Source organism: Saccopteryx bilineata, chromosome 7, assembly GCF_036850765.1.
Source record: "Saccopteryx bilineata isolate mSacBil1 chromosome 7, mSacBil1_pri_phased_curated, whole genome shotgun sequence".
NCBI lineage: Eukaryota > Metazoa > Chordata > Mammalia > Chiroptera > Emballonuridae > Saccopteryx > Saccopteryx bilineata.
In genome coordinates, this window is record NC_089496.1 from 94,365,732 (window position 1) to 94,384,144 (window position 18,413).

General features: G+C 43.7%; 1 protein-coding gene across 6 annotated transcripts in view; it reads right to left on the minus strand.

Annotated features, from left to right (window-relative positions):
• The window catches only part of SORCS1 (sortilin related VPS10 domain containing receptor 1), a 572,181-nt gene that overhangs the window by 85,429 nt on the left and 468,339 nt on the right, over nt 1–18,413 (minus strand). For all 6 annotated transcript variants that reach the window (XM_066238956.1, XM_066238954.1, XM_066238951.1 and 3 more), the window contains exons 10-16: nt 16,614–16,760; nt 7,984–8,086; nt 7,648–7,724; nt 5,424–5,515; nt 4,025–4,132; nt 2,415–2,532; nt 814–944 (exon numbers count right to left, since the gene is read on the minus strand). In XM_066238956.1, the coding sequence (XP_066095053.1) occupies nt 814–944; nt 2,415–2,532; nt 4,025–4,132; nt 5,424–5,515; nt 7,648–7,724; nt 7,984–8,086; nt 16,614–16,760 (776 nt within the window). The remainder of the gene's footprint in view (nt 1–813; nt 945–2,414; nt 2,533–4,024; nt 4,133–5,423; nt 5,516–7,647; nt 7,725–7,983; nt 8,087–16,613; nt 16,761–18,413) is intronic.

Here is an 18,413-nt window from a genome sequence, read left to right on the forward strand (position 1 = left end):
CAATAAGAGGAGAAAACGAGAAGCTGAAAATGAAGTGGATATGATCAAAGAGTTCCCATCTGCTCATCCTCAATAATTTTTCAACCTCATCTAATGCTAATCATGAATCCAGACCAAAGCAAAGTCATCCCTGGCCCCACAAGTTAGCTGTCTGCTTACCAAATGCTCCAGAAAACTCCAGGCACTGAGTTTATCTGACATCTAAACATCTCAGTACTTTTCCAGTTTAAACTAGCCTGCCCCCAGTAAAGGGAGCTAGCTGTCTTCTTTAGTCCTGGGACCACAGAGCCGTAGACCGGCAATGCCACAGAATACCTGCTTGCATCAAATTCAGAAATGCCCTCCATGGCTCACATAAGCAATTAGCCAACTAACCACTGATTGAAAGCTTTCAGGAATAGAAAAGTTATTGCCTCATAAGGTCACTATTCCACTCCCAGGAACCCTGGATTCTAGGAAGTTTAATCTTGAGCACAAATATGTTTAGTCTCTGAGAAGTCCACGTATTGCTTTTATTGCTGTCATCTAAAGAATCTCAGGATGGATCTGGTCTCCCAATTGGTGTAAGATCACAAAGATGAAGACAATCACCAGCCATCTTCTGAATCCTCTTTCAGTCTAAAGAAACTCCTGGTTTTTCCATATGCACAACGTACACATACACCATGATGTCTCTAAAGGTAATTTCATCGGTACAGGAGGCCTGTCACCCCGCCCTATGCATGTCACTATTATTTCAGATCGAAGCTTGCATGGCGGCCCCTGTGGATCTGAAACAGTGATGGACTCCATGGGATAATGGCACAAGCTCACCAGTCAAAATCAGCCTCCGTGCAGACGCAGGGTTCGGATTCCATAGCTCCGGCATATTTTCCTTGCATGCATTTCCGCTCTGATTTTCGCTTCTTGTATATCCTCTTTGCTCCCATGATGCATGCTTCCCCCTGCAGGGAGACAAGGATCTCACACACTGGAGCACCACACTCTGACCTCCCTGCTCCCCATCCGACAGTTCAGAAGGTATTCTCCAACCTTAGTGCAACCTGGACCGAGGGCTCTTGCTCTGGGCTAATGGCTTTTTCTTGGCAGTGTCTACAGCTCTGGTCTAGAAAGTGACTAATAAAGGCAGCCTATAGGAGCACTTAACTCCTCACATATTCCTTAAGGCTTGTCTTGGCGAGCTGTCAGGTGCCAGGTTGTGAAAGACCTGGGATCTCTAAGACTCAGCCCTGTAACAAACGTACTGTCAACAAACCTATGAAAATAAAGTCAATTCTCCTATAAGAAAAGATTTACACAGCTGGTCATTTATGGGCACATGAAAGAAGAGCATTGCTAAGAAATATAAAGATCAAGTTTGCCCCAATTTAGGATGCTGCCGCCCACATGACTTTATACCCTAATTTTATATCCATCTATCAGACAAGCAAGAGAACTAGATTCAATGTTTCTCTATAAAATAAAGCTCTGAGCATCAATAGTGCTTCTACCTCCCAAAGTGGGGGACATCAGCCATGTAAATGAGTGATCATTTTATTCTGGAGTCTGAATATTGTGGGTTCTGATATGGCCTGCACAGTCAAATAGAGCTCTCTTTGTATGTCTGAAGGACCAGAGCAGAGTTGTGTCTAAGCTATTGGAAACCTGTCTTTCTTGTGCAGACTCACTTTAACCGGCTCTATGCCACATCTACATTTAATCTATCACTTAGTCTAGGTTTGGGGTAAATGATACGTCGTTGCTAAATACAGTGGAGGCCTTGTAGGAACGTCTCTGCCATGTCATTGGAGCGAGCTGCAGGAGGACTTCTGGCTTGGGACATCCAAGGAGGTAGCCTTTCAGACAAGCATTTTGATCTGAGCTGAGCAGCTGAGGGGCCCGGGTGGAAACAAGTTTTTCATGAATAATTCTGCATTCTTGTACCATTGAGTACCTTGGCAGAAGCGAGAAGCACTACCTAATCTGAGGGAGTCCCAGCAGCGTGGTGGAGGGACACTGCTGGCTCTGCTCAAGGAGCCTAACTTCATTATTCTATGTCTCCACTTGCACTGCTAGATAAAACGGAAGATCCTAGGCTCATCCTTGCCTCCACCGTGCACCCACAGGACATGCGCAGATAAATGATGTTTAGATCCCGTGCTGAGTTGGTATTTCATTTTGAGTGGTTAAGTCTAAGCCAAGCACATTTGAATTTTATCTCATTATATCCCAGTACAATAACAACAGAAATTACTTCACAATAAGCTATAAAATGTAGAGTCTGTTCACTGGTTCAGAACACAAAACATGTAAGACAGCCCTAGATGAGCGTTTGGACTCAGAGAACCCCGATTCCTACACTTGAATGATGAGCTGCCCTCAAACAGACCCCAGGCCTCCTGCTCAGCACCTGACCTCTGCCCCCTTCCTCCTACCTGGCTGTGCAGCTGCCAAGGCCGGTAGTCCTCCTCCGCACACCGTCTGTCGAAAATAGACTTGTAGTCCACTTTGACCAGCTGCCATTCGGAGCGGTGGCTGAAGTGTCCAAACACTCTACAGAGTTCATAATGATAAAGATAATCGCAATAACAACAAGGCCAACGGTTGTAACAACAGAAAGCATTTGCTGAGTGCTTACTCTGAGCTGAGTGTAATGCTGACATAAAACACGTGGTGCTGATCATATCATTTAATCTTCAAGACACATTTTTGAAGAGGGTTGCTGTTATTGGACCCATTTCCCATAAGGGTAACTTGAGGCTCAAAGAGACTGGTTAAGTTGCAAAAACCAATGTCAAATCACTAAAGAACTGGTAGAATCAGAACTTATATTCTGCACTACCGAATGGTTAACAAAAAAATGAATCAATCAATACCAATCCATAATAAAGAAAACAATCACATGGGCTGCATTGTACATGGTTCAAGATTATACTTCCATGTTGACTTGCTAAATGTCCATGGTTTCCATGGTTTCCATGCTATTTTACCTTCTCACCTGTTGCTAGGGAGAGTGCTCAGCAGGGCCCAGCGGTTATAACCATTTCCTACCCTGTGCATTCTACTGTCCTTACAGTAAAAGACTCAGAGTTAATGATGTGCTTGAATCTCTAATCGCAGATAAGGATAAAAGCCACAGAGTGGCATTTCCAGTCAGCTTCTTATCTATGTTTTATAAATAATAAAAATTACATGAAGACAAATTATGGAAGAAATTGCTAAACTATGTTTACCATGACTCCAAGTGTAGCTATTAGGCATATTGAACATTTGTTCATCTTTTCTATCATTAAAAAAAAAAAAAAGGAGGAGGAGGGCAGAAAAATTTAGAAAATATACCAACTGCTCACTTTGATTTTAACGTTTCGGCTGATGGCAGGATCAACTCCTTTCAAACCTTCCCTCTGCTTTCCATGTCCGGTTTTCTCGGGGAAGGGTAAAGCAGTTTCATATTTCCAGTTCAAAGCTGATGTTTTGAACCCCACAGGCAGGCAAGTCATTAATCAAGTCTTTCACAAATTAATGATCATCTCCTTCCAGACAAGAATGAGCGCAAATGCAATTTCACAAGAACAGATTGTTCTCAGGGTTTCCCTAATATGCCTCACAATTGAGTTAGGTAAAGAGCCAGGGGGGAAAAAAAGCTGGTGCGGGTTTGGCTCAAATGATGTTCTGCCTTAAAGTGAAACCGTTCCTGTGTGCCTGTGATGTTCTCTATAGTGAGGTTTATTAAAGTTTTAAAGGGATCACTTTATTTGCTATTGAAATCATCTCCTCTAACTTCCCTCAGCCCACTCAGTAGGGGAAGAAGCGAGCTAGTCTGCCACCAGCCTGCAGTGTGGGTCCCGGTCGTAGCAAGGAGAAGGAAAGTCAAGGAAATGGCCGCCCGTATGTTTCTTTCCTCCCTGCTGGGGAATCCTGAAAACAGATGTACTGGTTTCGCTGGCAACTCCAAACCTGGCAGTACCAAAGTGAACAAACCTAGCTAATAACCCTGCATCTGGATAAATATGATGATGAAAAGACAGCATCATTTTCCACTTACGTCATGATTAGAGTCTCTTCCCCAGGTTCACCCAGGACCCCGTCCACAAAAAGTGGAATCGACGTGAAACTGTATTTGCTCCAGGATCTCCCTTCATCAAAACTCAACCTGACAGCAAAAATGAAACGAAACAGAACAAACAAAAGCAGTCATCAGATCTAAGAAGATCCTTGCAAAGGAAAAATACTATCAACCGGGAGAAATGACATATTAAAAGGACCTACGGCACTGTCAAAGAGAGCCCTGAATAAAATCAATGTTCTTAATTACATCAGGAGGTAGAAATACAGTTAAGCCAAGCGATTCAGGACCCAGATGTGTTATAACATTAACAAGGGGAGAGCTGCACGAACGGGAATAATAATGAGTCTTTGATAGAATTTGTTTTTAAATTGGGGTGTTTTATTAGATCTTAGATCTCAATGTGACTCTCTCCAAAACCTCACTGCACTCTGGTGGCAAGTTACAGGCAGTTCTGAAGAGCAAGGGCCTTAGGGGACCTACTCAGAGGAACTTGAGAAAGCCACCTCAAAGTGACCCCCTCTTACAGTGCTATAAATCCTGGCTGACTCTGGAGAGGATGAGCAGGTACAGGAGGGCAGAGTCTGGGGGGCACGTGGAGAGGAGTCTGTGCCTCTGGGCCCCCACATAATGTTCCCTCTGCTCTGCTCTTCCCTAGGGGTGCCCTCCCCCAGGCTGCGACTCTGCTTCTCTTATTCTGCAGCCTTCCCGTACGTAGGTCCCCAAAGTAGCTAACAGAGGGGGGGAAATCAGGTTTCAACTTTGAACAAGCTTGCACGTGAAGAGATTCACTTTCAAGAACACACATGAAGGAGTCTATTGGGAACCTCTCTGAAAGATGTGTGTCCATCTGTGAGTGACCCACAGGGAGAGCTGCAGAACATCACCTCCAAACAAGAAATTAAGGAAGACTGGTGAGGGACAGAAGTGTTGTGGTCTCTGTGCAGAACACATATAAATTCCAGGAGACGTTATTTGGGAAAAGTGACTGTAAGAAGTTAAGAGACTCAGAGATTGTTTCTGACACACCATTCTACCCATGACTGTGCTGATCAAACAAGGGAGGGTATTGTCACATTTAAAAAACATAATGCAATTCCTCTTTCAGGGGCAGAGTTCATTTTCTCTCTCTCTCTCTCTCTCTCTCTCTCTCTCTCTCTCTCTCTCTCCTCCCCCCCTTTTCTCCTCTCTCCTTTTCTCCTCCTCTTGTGAAATTACAGGCAACGACCTTATTTTAATAAAGCAAAGGTATATACATTATGTTTTACTAGACCTTGACATTTGACAACCAACAAGGTCACAATCTGATGTCCTGACTCCTAGACTTAGCCGTGAGGAACCACTGGGTGCACGATTCACGGACAATATGTGCCTTTACCAGAGATGTCGGATTGGGAGAGACGTGTGCTTCATAGCAACCAGGACTCCACCTTGATCCAGATACAGAACGCTGTGCTCTTCTTCAAAGATCTAGAGAAAGAATTCACATCCTCATGGACACACGCCCACACCCACATGTACCCGGAGTTCAGAGAATTAGTCTTCGTATGAGGAGAACAAAACCCCTCCCATGACGGAACAAGGTTTTGCCAAATCTTTGCAAAGACATGGTTATAAACAACACTTCACAAGGTGGGCTATAGGTACCCCTGGAGTTTATATAAAATTACTTTAGGGGCAACAAAGAACAAATTTAAAGAATGAACAGTTGTGCATTTATGTTTATAGTCCTGTCTTCTTGTGGTACATTCTACTGATTCCTATTTATGACGATATCAGAATATTAGACAACTGTCATATTGGGTGACATTTTTAGACAGAAGAAACCTTAGAGATACTTTGCTATCACATTCTTATGTTTATGAAAGAGATCACTAAGGTTTAGAAAGATGCAGGGATTAGCTTAAGACCATGATGGCAAACCTTTTTATAAAAACCACCCACTTTTGCAGTGCTGGTCAACCTGGTCCCTTCTGCCCACTACTGGGCATTCCAGCTTTCATGGTGGGCAGTAGTGGAGCAACCAAACGGTGGTGCGATTGGCCCACCGTGAAAGCTGGACCACCCAGTAGTGGGTGGGAGGGACCAGGTTGACCAGCACTGCAAAAGTGGGCGGTTTTTATAAAAAGGTTCGCCATCAGGGGCCTAAGACCATGTATGTAGTGACTGGTGGGTCTGGGGCTGGTAGTATTAGTGACCTTTCCAGATACAGTTATTTCAAAATTTCCAAGTATTCTAGAAAAAAAAAAGGTGTCCTTGTTCAGTTAATAGATTCTCTGCCAAGTCATAAAGCAGCTCTAATCAAAATGGAATCATCATCTTTGGGTACATGTGTCACTGGCTCTTTCTCTGAATTTGAAGAAACCAACGTGAAATCAAATGGAAACAGGATGAGACCAACCTTAAGGTTGTCTCTATAGAAGGGGCGCACTATTTCCTCACAGTCACGCTGTTAGCATAGCCTTGTCTGTGGTCATGCTAGAGACTCAGTTTTTCTTCCTCTTTATGTACTTCTTATACCCCAGATATATCCTACATCAGGACTACAGAAGTAGAGACTTCTTTTGCTTTGTTTAAGGTGTTGGAAGGAAAAAAAAATTGAGATCCTGGCTCTCTGTTCACCAGAGAAAGCTTGATAGTCCATTTCCCTAAATACCTTTAAGATTAAATAGCCTTTCAGTTTTTTAGGCAAATTTTTTCCTTGCCCTGCCCTTCTCAAAACATGTGAATCACACTGAGGACTTAGGAGGAGTCTGGATTTAGGAAATGGCCATTGGACCACCGCCTGGAGATCTTGGTCTAAAATGTAAAACCTGTGTTCTCATTGCTGTGTGATTGCCTGTGCATTAAATTTTAATTCACGGTGATAGTTATTGTATGGTAATTAAATGTCAGTGGGTTATTGAAACATATTTATTGAAGGTTAACAACCATGCATTAGGCACATACCTTGTTATGATTGTAAACCTCATTAAATGTCTATTTTATAAGCTATGAGTATCTGATTGTCATTCAGAAGAAAGAGAAGAAGCATTTAAGCTAAACACATTGGTTTAAAGTGATTCCATTTCTCCTTCCTTAGCATATGCACTGTGATGGTTATTACTCTGTCTTTTGCACATGAGATTTAAACATCTCAGAAATCCACCTGGGTAATGGCTGTTTCTATAGCACTTCATTGCTCTCTATTCGGAATTTAAGGCAAAGAAAATGTATAGAGATAATTCAGCATTAGAGATATTATCTACCCTCCAAGCGTCACACATTCCCTGTAGGATAAACTCTTGGGGATTCTGGTTTTCTTTTATGGGAAAAATTCAGTCAGATCTAATTTGGTTTCATTGTCATTCATAAACTTTTTTACATATAGGCTCTGAATATGGGTCATTTTTATTGTATGGCAAAAAAAAAATCAAGTTGCAAAAAGATACTCTAATAACCTCAAAGACTTAAGACTAAATAAAAACACTGGCAAGCTTTAAGATTCATAAGTAGTTGAATACATTATTATGTGTAGCTGAATAAGTTCCCAGAATTGAATCATGTTGGGCTATTCTAATGTCACTCACACTTCAGCGTCTTGACCCAGAATACTTCCTTACCTGCCTCCAGGTGTTCCCTGCATCTGAGGAGACAAACATGCTGATGTCGTTGTCTGACAATTCAGAGCCTATGTTCCCTAGAAAGAGCACATCACCATCAGTGAAAGGAATCGCTGCACGAGCCAGCCGTGAGTTTTATTGGCAGTCTGCATTGCCTGAGACGGATTTAAATTGCAAACATATTGGAACAAGGTTTTTCAGCATACTTGCTTCAGGGTCACTGGTTTCAGTGCCATTCAGAAAAATATTGTGAGCTTGTTTATTAAGTTCCGAACAGAGATATCTTGCCTCTTATACACAATCGACAACAGCAGGCAAGCCAGGAGAGCTGCTTACCTGAAGCCACTATGATGCTGGGAGCTGTGTCTCGGCTGGCAATGATCCCTGATGTGTAGGGATTCTCAGAGACCTTAAGGTGAAGGTGCAGTGAGCAATAAGGCTAAGGAGAGGAGAAATGAGTGTCATGAAAGCATACAATCTAAGTTGTTATTTCCATTTCATGCTCAGAGCATCCTTCCAATCACCCAACTATCCCATCTCTCCAACCATTCAGGTACTCTTTCATTCGCCCATATTTCATTCCATAAATATCTGGTGTCCACTAAGTATAAGACAGCTGCCAAGCTAGTGAAGGAGGACACCTTTATTTTAAGTCTAACTGACTGCCTTAATGGTCATTTGGCAAACATTTTAGCACTTTATCTACAAAAGACTAGATGTAGCTTATAAAAGAGTAACATTGATTCCGATTTGCTATTGACTCCCCTGGAGTGCATCATCTAATACCTTTTGATTAACATCCAGAGAAAATATTTTAACAGTCATAAGATCAGTATGGGCAACTAAGAGATTTTAGAGGGTGACAAGATGACGTCCAGCTTTTGATCAGAGAAGGCTTCAAGGAGGAAACGGTGCCTTAGGCAAAGATGAGTAGGTTATGGACTTCGGTGAGATGTTCCGGAGGATAAAGGGCATTTTAGGACTGAGGAACATCAATTCATAAAGAAAAAAGGCAGAAGAGTTGAGTTAAAATACAGTAGTAGTTAGTAGGGCTGAGGAGGAGAAATGGGATATGAAGTCAGGAAAGAAGGTTTGGTGAAGTTAGGAGAGCTTCGAAGAAGTCACCTGGCATCTCTTAGCCACTCTCCATTGGAGCCTGTGGTCTCAGTTGTACAGAAGAAGCTGTATGATATGTGAAACTGTCCTAACATCCAACAGACAACTGATAGTGTCTGTGTCAAGGTATTATCTGAATCAATATTATCCAACAGAAAAGCCATACTTGTAGGCAAAATATACTAGTAGCAATTTCAAGGAAAATGTAAGGGACTTGTTTATTTGTGTGTGAAAATGTTGATCAAATTTTCTGATTAACACACATATCAATAGTTTTCCAAAACATGGTAATAAATCTTATATGGGTTTCATTTAAAATAGTTCTTGTACTGAGTGTCTGAACCCACATTTCTTTTTATTGCTCAGAAAGATTACTTTCTAATCTTATTGACCTGAGTTTTTGGAATCACCAGTGTATCTCTGTTATTACGTTTATTCTTCTCTCTGAGTCTCAACCAGCAGACACTCAAGAGAACTAGAGAGGCAGCGATTACATTTATGTGAGAGAGAGTAAAATGACAAATGAAAAACGAAACTCAGGAACAAAAACAGCCATTCCCCCCAAAATACTGGGGAAACAAAACAGTAGGTCATAATAGAGTCTTTTGCTCACTTTCAAGGGAGGAAGTAAACACTCAAGAACTAACAATTGTAATATATTCCCAGTTTTACATAAGTAAAATTTCAATATAAAGCTTTCCCCCCCCAAAAGGAGTTTTTCCTTTATAATGTTCCAAAAGAGTAAAGAAGACCACCCTGGATAAAGAGGAACAGTCAGACTCAAATACTTGGCTTCCTTTCATCCAAGAGGAAGACTAGAGTGGGTATCACTCTGGTGCAGAGGCCCCAGACAGCAATGTACAGCTCTCAGATGCTGGGACAGCATCATAGAGCAGAGGTGTCCAGCCCTCTTCCCATGGACATTTTCCTGACAGCTGCAGCCCAGAAAGATCTCCCTTTCCCTGACCTACAGCTGCTTGGTTTTTTTTTGTTTTTTTTTTTTTCATTTTTCTGAAGCTGGAAACAGGGAGAGACAGTCAGACAGACTCCCGCATGCGCCCGACCGGGATCCACCCGGCACGCCCACCAGGGGCGACACTCTGCCCACCAGGGGGCGATGCTCTGCCCATCCTGGGCATCGCCATGTTGCGACCAGAGCCACTCTAGCTCCTGGGGCAGAGGCCACAGAGCCATCCCCAGCGCCCGGGCCATCTTTGCTCCAATGGAGCCTTGGCTGCGGGAGGGGAAGAGAGAGACAGAGAGGGAAAGCGCGGCGGAGGGGTGGAGAAGCAAATGGGCGCTTCTCCTGTGTGCCCTGGCCGGGAATCGAACCCGGGTCCTCCGCACGCTAGGCCTGTTTTATCACACATAATCATGTACTGTCTATGTGTGGTACGACTGGTTTTATTCCCCCTAAGAGACATGCTCTCCACATAAAGAGAAAACAACGACTACTTTGCATCTTCTGTGGAACCTAGCCTAGAATCACAAAAATACTGTCAATGAAAGTTTGAAATAAAAAGTAATGCTTTTATGTTAGGAAATGAAAGACATGACTACTTTACTCAGAACAATGCCAGACGTACATGGGCTTACTTGTAAATCACATGATCAGAGTAATGTGAGCATCTCTATAGCAACTGAACTGCATTGCTCCTTAGGAATTATGTGTAGACCTATGGGTTGAATGGAGTACTTGTGTACTACCCAACAGAGCGGGACATCCCTGGACAAGGGAACACCCGGTTTGCAATCTTTGAGTGCCACTCGCCACAAACCTCATCACTCAACAGTCTGAAAGACTATGAAGCTCAGCCTGACCCAGGGGGTTATTTGAATGGGGACTTGCCATTTCAAAGGAAAGAGGACGTTTTCAATGGACCATCTCAGCACTGCTCAGTTGCTATGGCTTTCAGAGCTCAAGATAACTTAATTTGAGAACAAAAGACACCGGTTCATGCAATAGCAGCAACATTAGAAACGATCTCTTTGGTGCTCTCTTTTCTCCACGCTCACATTTGTAGTACTGGATTGCCCCCAGCTGGTACAAGGAGAATATTCCAAGGCTTTATTTTTTTCTTTCTTCCTTATTTTTTTTCAAGGAAGTTATATATTCTACATCCATGTTCGATTAAAAAAAAAAAAGTTAAGTGATTCATCTTCACTTTTTAACTTAAACTTTCATGTCTGACCAATTTTAGACATTTGTCAAAGTTAAAGTCACCAAAACTTAATAGGGAGATTTATTATAATGGCTATCACGCCATTGCCAACTCCTGAAGGACAGAACACAAAGCTCCTTAATTCTTCCATACGCATGGCCCAGGCAGGGGGCACTCTCTTCACTTCTCTCCTTCCTTCCTTCCTTCCTTCCTTCCTTCCTTCCTTCCTTCCTTCCTTCCTTCCTTCCTTCCTCCCTCCCTCCCTCCCTCCCTCCCTCCCTCCCTTCCTTCATCCCTCCCTCCCTCCCTTCCTTCATCCCTCTCTCCCTCCCTTCGCAAGCATGTACTGAGTACATGAGTATCTTTCCAGAGTTATCTCCAAATCAGTAGAGTCAAAACACAGCTTGTCCCAAAGGCACTTCCCTATTTTTCCACATTAGGAAAATAGATAACCGTAAACCACCATGAACCAGCAACTGACTCACAAAGAACGGAGGGAGCAGCGTACACATTTGGAAGCTGCCTGTTGATATGTCCGTACCTAGTCACAGGGTATGGAATATCATCAATCAGTTCATTCTAGGAACAACTAGATCCTTGGTATTTAATCTTTTCACGGTCAGGTACAGAGTTGGAGAACTTGATGCAAATTAAGGACTTTTTTTTTCCCAAGAAAAAGTGCACAAAGGCAGGCATGCTCAGCGTTTGGTGTTTAATTTCAGGAAGCACACAGATTCCTGATGTCCATGGTGGACTTCCAGGTCCCAGTTACCTGTCTTTTATCTTATTATTTTATTTTTTATTTAAGTAACAAAATCCTTTGGCCATTGCAAGCATCCAGTAAATATCTGTTTGATTTAATCTATTAAGCCACTATCTTCCCAGTACTGTGAAGGCCAATGGATAATTACTAAATAAGAGAAGATATTTCTCCACCATGTAATAAATCCACTCACAAAACTGTTAGATTACTTGAGAGTCAACCAACCTCTCATTCCACTTCCTCTCCATCTCACCTCTGGATTAATAATAGCCTTTCGATCTCATCTTCAGAATACCATTAATCCTAGGGATCCTGATCTGAGTATTGTCTTGAAAAGCTAGATCGAAGGTTTCATAAATAAAAAAGCAGCAGGTAAATTCCCAAGTAATAGCCCCCAAATCCACCCCCATGCACACCTGTGCTTGCCCCTGCACTGGAGCTAGGAATCCATTAGATCTTCAGGAAAAGGTCAGTGGCAAAGAAGAGAGAGACCCCTGGACCAACTGGCTGGGTATGGGGCATCTAGCCCCACTCCAATCTGCACAACGTGCACTGTCAAGTGTGCAGAGGAATGGAAATCAGAGTCGAGAATGTCCTGGGGTTGCTGCCTGCTTGCTCCAGCAGAATCCACAGAGAAATCACGGCCTCTCTCCACGAAACACTATGCTTCCCCTAGGGGCCCAAGAATTTGTCACAGGCTCAGTTCACATCTTGCCTCTCGGGAACCCAATCCTGAGGCTTTGGCGGCAGTGGACCGTGACCTGTAATACCCCATCTAATTGTACAATGCCGTCTTCAGAGGAAAGAAATCCCAGCTGAGCCCTCCTGGCAATCAGTCTAAAAGTCTTAAAAGTACAGCCCCAAATTACTCTGGATGTCTTATTTCTATAGAATACATTTTACCAGGAACATTCCTGTCGAGGCTATAATTCTGCACCTGTTCCAAATTTGTAACAGCCCTGCTGGAAAATCTTTTTTCTAATCACTAGGCTGTGCGTTTGGTGACACTGTCACTTTCCAAGTACTCACAATTTAAAATCGCTTTTTATCTCCTCTCTGCCACCAGCTCCCAAAGCTGAAAGAAGATTTTTAACCGTCTGGGTCTCCCATCGCTCAAAGATTTTCTTTGCTATTTTGTGCCTTTGGCAGATTTTCACAGAGTGATTTTGGCCTCTTCTCCATACACTCCTTTGTCATTTCTCCCCCTCTCCCTGCTGCCGGTTTTCTAAAACTCTATCGAAACTACATTAAACAATAGCATTAATGAGGGATGTGGGTTAAAAGACTCCTGGGAACTGTACATCCATATTCTATTAATTCCGCTTTGTCTTAGTAAACCTACTAATCCAGTCAACTTTGGGGTCAACGTGAGCCCCGAAGCCATTATGACTAACCCTACAGAGCGACTGTCAGTTGCAAGGAAAGGCTTCCAGTAAAGTCTAGGTGGAAAACTCAAACCACACCCATCAGTGGAGTGTCTGCTTCCAAGAGACAAAACGCCCGCAACAACAACACCTGTGTCGAGCACCTTCATTGTGGTGCGATTCTTGAGCCAATTCTCCAGAGTGGCCAAAAAGACAGCCACCGTTCCCCTGCTCACAAAGTTCACGTTAGCAAGGGAACATGGAGAGATACGTGCATTGACTTCAAAGAGTGGGAAGGGTCATGAAGAAAAAGGGGCGGGGACGAGTACAACATTAGACAGAGTTCAAGTGAGCTCTCTAAGTTAAGGTGATCAATCAGGGACCTGGATTTTAAGAAAAAGCCAGACTAGGAAAAGAATATTTTAAGAAAAATGTCAAATGGGAAGGGCCTGAGACATAAATGAGCACGATAAATTAATGGTATAGAAACAGGCAACTCCTCCTTTACCTCGGTTTATGCATAAGGATGGAAGGGGAGGGAGCCTGTCACGGTAGGGAAAGCAAAAATGAGGGTGGCTTATATTAGGATGGTCCCAGCATTTTGATTTTGGAGAGACAGCGATAAGACTTCCCAACACTGAGCTGCTAGCAGGTCAGGGGACACCTCGCTGAGTGTTTTTTTGTGTGTCAGAGGCATTTCCAATGGTTGGATTTACAATGCAGGAGGACCCAGGAAAGCCTCCTTATACGACCTGGATAATTCTATCATGGGTCTTTAATCTCCAAACTGCACAAAGGGATGGAGGACCACGTTAAGGCAATGATGCATAGTCATGCATCTTGGGCAAAATATCATGGTGTTCCAGCTTGAGAGAACTAAATTAGGAAAGTGGTCCTGCTTTTTAAAATGCTACTGAACTAGGCCCTAGCCGGTTGGCTCAGCGGTAGAGCGTCGGCCTGGCGTGAGGGGGACCCGGGTTCGATTCACGGCCAGGGCACACGGGAGAAGCGCCCATTTGCTTCTCCACCCCCCCCCCTTCCTCTCTGTCTCTCTCTTCCCCTCCCGCAGCCAAGGCTCCACTGGAGCAAAGATGGCCCGGGCGCTGGGGATGGCTCCTTGGCCTCTGCCCCAGGCACTAGAGTGGCTCTAGTCATGGCAGAGCGATGCCCCAGAGGGGCAGAGCATCCCCCCCTGGTGGGCAGAGCATCACCCCTGGTGGGTGTGCTGGGTGGATCCCGGTCAGGCGCATGCGGGAGTCTGTCTGACTGTCTCTCCCCGTTTCCAGCTTCAGAAAAATACAAAAAAAAAAGTAATAAAATGCTACTGAACTATGCCTTGCATAGAGTAGGTATTAAATAATAACTGTACATTTCCTTTGTCACTGGCTTTGGGCACTCGCTATAACAACTGGCTCCCCTCCCACCTCACCCCCCCACTCCGTAAGCCGCCAGTAATAAGGACAGAAGTTGAGTGGGAGGCTGCATTACAGACGGCGTCCCTCGTGCACAGGGACAACTGTGAGATCCTCTACAACAGTGGTCCCCAACCCTTTTTGGGCCATGGACCGGTTTAATGTCAGAAAATATTTTCACAGACCGGCCTTTAGGGTGGGACAGATAAATGTATCACATGACCGAAATAAGCATCAAGAGTGAGTCTTAGACAGATGTAACAGAGGGAATCTGGTCATTTTTTAAAAATAAAACATCGTTCAGACTTAAATATAAATAAAATGGAAATAATGTAAGTTATTTAATCTATCTCTGCAGACCGGTACCAAATGTCCCATGGACCGGTTGGGGACCACTGCTCTACAACTAATAAGGTCAAGCTATGGCTGCCGGCATCTTCTGGAGTAGGACGGTGACCCGCCTACAGCCGTAAGATATGAACCGGCATAGTGACTGTCAGACTTCCTGGGACAGAAGAAAGCAGGCTGAGTGTGGATAACATCAAATTCAGCAATGGTAAGACAACTGTGCATACTGACACACACATTCCAAGCCCTTACTAAACTGAAGGCGCCTTTCCTCCAGCGTAACATACTGGTCTCTCCCTTTTTGTGAATATAGATACAACTTCTGAACTGTTTTAAAGATATTAGCATTTAATTATCTTTTGTTTTGCAATTAATCTCTTCCTCCCTGCCTTCTTCGTCCACTGAGTATCCATTCATGTCATTCCCTGAGCATCCATTCGCGTGTGAAGTCGAAGGCTGGCCGCGGAACCGCTAAGAGGAGGGCATGTAAGTAACCCTATCATCTTTCACTTAGTAATCCAGTCCCTTTCAAGTAGACTGCAAAGTCCTTAAAGGCAAGACCCATTTCTGATCCCTTTCTCACACACCATATAATCAAATATAAAGATAAGTTCACGTTGATCTACTTCTTCCCCAAACATTAACTAATTAAGAGCCGTACTTCAAAGCAGGGGTCAGCAACCATTTTTTTTTTTTAAAGAATCGGATAATAAATTTTTTAGGATTGGTGAACAATACAGTCCCAGACATGACTACTCAATTCAGCCACTGTAGAGCAAAAGAAACCACAGGCAATACATAAATGAATAGGCATGACTGGGTTTTTTTTTGCTTGTTTGTTTGTTTTCATTTTTTCATTTTTCTGAAGCTGGAAATGGGGAGAGACAGTCAGACAGACTCCCGCATGAGCCCGACCGGGATCCACCCGGCACGCCCACCAGGGGCGACGCTCTGCCCACCAGGGGGCAATGCTCTGCCCATCCTGGGCGTCGCCATATTGCGACCAGAGCCACTCTAGCGCCTGAGGCAGAGGCCACAGAGCCATCCCCAGCGCCCGGGCCATCTCTGCTCCAATGGAGCCTTGGCTGCGGGAGGGGAAGAGAGAGACAGAGAGGAAGGAGGGGGGTGGAGAAGCAAATGGGCGCTTCTCCTGTGTGCCCTGGCCGGGAATCGAACCCGGGTCCTCCGCACGCTAGGCCAACGCTCTACCGCTGAGCCAACCGGCCAGGGCCGGCATGACTGGTTTTGCAATAAAATTTTATTTAGAAAAGCAAGCGGGTGGACCCTGTTTGTCCCACAGGCCATTGTTACCCAACACCAGCTATATATAACGTGACGTAAATGAATGAAACATCATAAGGAATACCAGTCAAAGTTTAAACCAGTAGTTATGACCCTTGTTGCTGCAGGCATAAACACCTCTAAGAATATAAATAAACATCTCTCGAAAATATGACCACACCCTTCTGCTCTCAATCAATTCTACGGTGGAATTTATGTGTTGTTGGCTCTGCCACAGGCTATTCACGGGACATTCAAGCTGCAAGGTCCTCATCGGAAGTTAGGCCACACCTGAGCATCCCTGGAAGGTGAGCAGCAAACCTTCCGCTTTTTTCTTCTCCCTTTGGTCTGTCATGTATTCCGCTCAGTGCCTCTCCCACGTGCTACCTGTCTGCCCTTCCCTGTCCCCCTTCTGTTCAGCAACTAAGCCAGGCGCCCTGGAGCCATCTCCACCTGCCGGTGTAACACCCGTTCCCAGCCCTCTCTGTTTGCGGCCTCCTGCCACAGGAAGAAGACTCACCAGCAGGCAGTGCACGGGGTCGCCCCTTAAATCTGTGTCCGGTGCCTGTAGCAGATGCCAGTCTCTGCCTTTGTTATACGTGATGAATGTCTTCACTTGGCTGTCAATCTTCTTGTTTGCCAAGAACATTCCCTTTATCCCTGCTACCTGGGAAAAATGGACATGGCTGAAAAATACATCAATTTGAGCAGAAATATATTTGTTTACTTAAAAGAAAAGCAACAAGAGCAGGCTGTCCAATTCAACCGTGAGCACTTGTCTTGGAGGAAAGAAAGGGTGAGAATGGCTGATGAGGAATGGGGGCGGGGGTAGTGGTGATTAAGTATAACGGCCCCCTGGACAGTGGGACAGAAAGCAATAGATCTGTCTCCTATGGCATGGGGATCATAATGCAAGTTTGATAGAGAATTCCTATTTCTCTTAAGGTCGGTTGGTAGTAGCTTGCCATTGCCTAGAGATAAACTCTGGTGCTTTCAGATTTGTTGCCTGGTACGTGATAAATAAATAGAGGTTACTTTTATACTATGTTAGGCCTAGGATCCATAGTCTTAAATATTTTATTTCATTTAGACCTTGTAACAGTTCTCTTGGATAAGTGTCACTTATTCTCCTCTATAGATAAGGACACCGAGGCTCATCCAGGTTAAGTGACTTACCCAAGGTCACATAGCAACAGGAAACCCTGGATACACAGGGGATTTTAACCCAGCACTCTATGTCTTCAGAGCCCTTGCTCTTAAGAACTATCTAAATCACGTTGCTATCTAGAGTCCTGTGCAACTGCAAAAGGTTAGCGAAAGCTCATGATTCAATTTTCTTTGCTTTTTTTCCCTGTGAAAGAATGCTCTATAAAACCACCAAGATACCTTGAACAAAAGAGAACTGCTTTTAAACTTAGAGAAGGAGAGATTTCCTTCAATCGTTGAATAATCCTCTGCTCCATTCCCATAACGCTGTTCTTCCCACTAGGCACAGTCCTTATTAATTATTTGGCTCTAAAACAACGGCTTCCTTCTTGCTTCTCTACATTATGAAAGAGGCGGCAATTGGTTAAGTTGCCCAAAATGTGCTATATAACAAACCATTAATCATGCATTATATTCTTGGGTGTTTTCAAGTTTATTAATACATTCATACGTATTTCACTCTTCTTGAAATTATGACAACCCAGGAAAACTGCAGGGCAGTGAGAACAGGGTCTAAGATAAGTTGAATTATGCATTCCAACACTATGCATAGGTTATCTCACTTAATGCTCATAGTGTATATAAGATTCGGTTATCATTACTCACATTTTGAGGATGAGGAAACAGAAACTTAGATTGAGTGACTTCCTGGAGCACATATAGGGATGAAGTGAATAAGCTAGCAGGCATATGTAACCCCTTTAATTTAACTCAGGACCTCTATATTATCATATAAAACTTTTTAGGCTGAAGACTAAAACAACAGCATTGGACCTTGCCATGTACCAAGCTCTATGCCTAGTACTTTACATATAAAACCTTCAATATTCACTGCAACCCTGCACAACAGCTATTGTATCAATCCTATGGATAAGGAAACTGAGATGGAAACAAAACTTAATTGCTTACAGTAACAGAGAGTTGGGGTTCACGCCCAAATTTTATGACTTCCAGTGTTCTTTCAACAACTACAGTTCTGAATTTGCCTATTCAAAGGGGCTGGTTTCAATCAATAGAAGATGCAAGGTTTGCCTTTGCTTCTGACACATTCAAATCTCACTAGTTTGTACCTGCTGATTTGGCATCTGGGATAATTTAGAGTTGGGCCAACTTC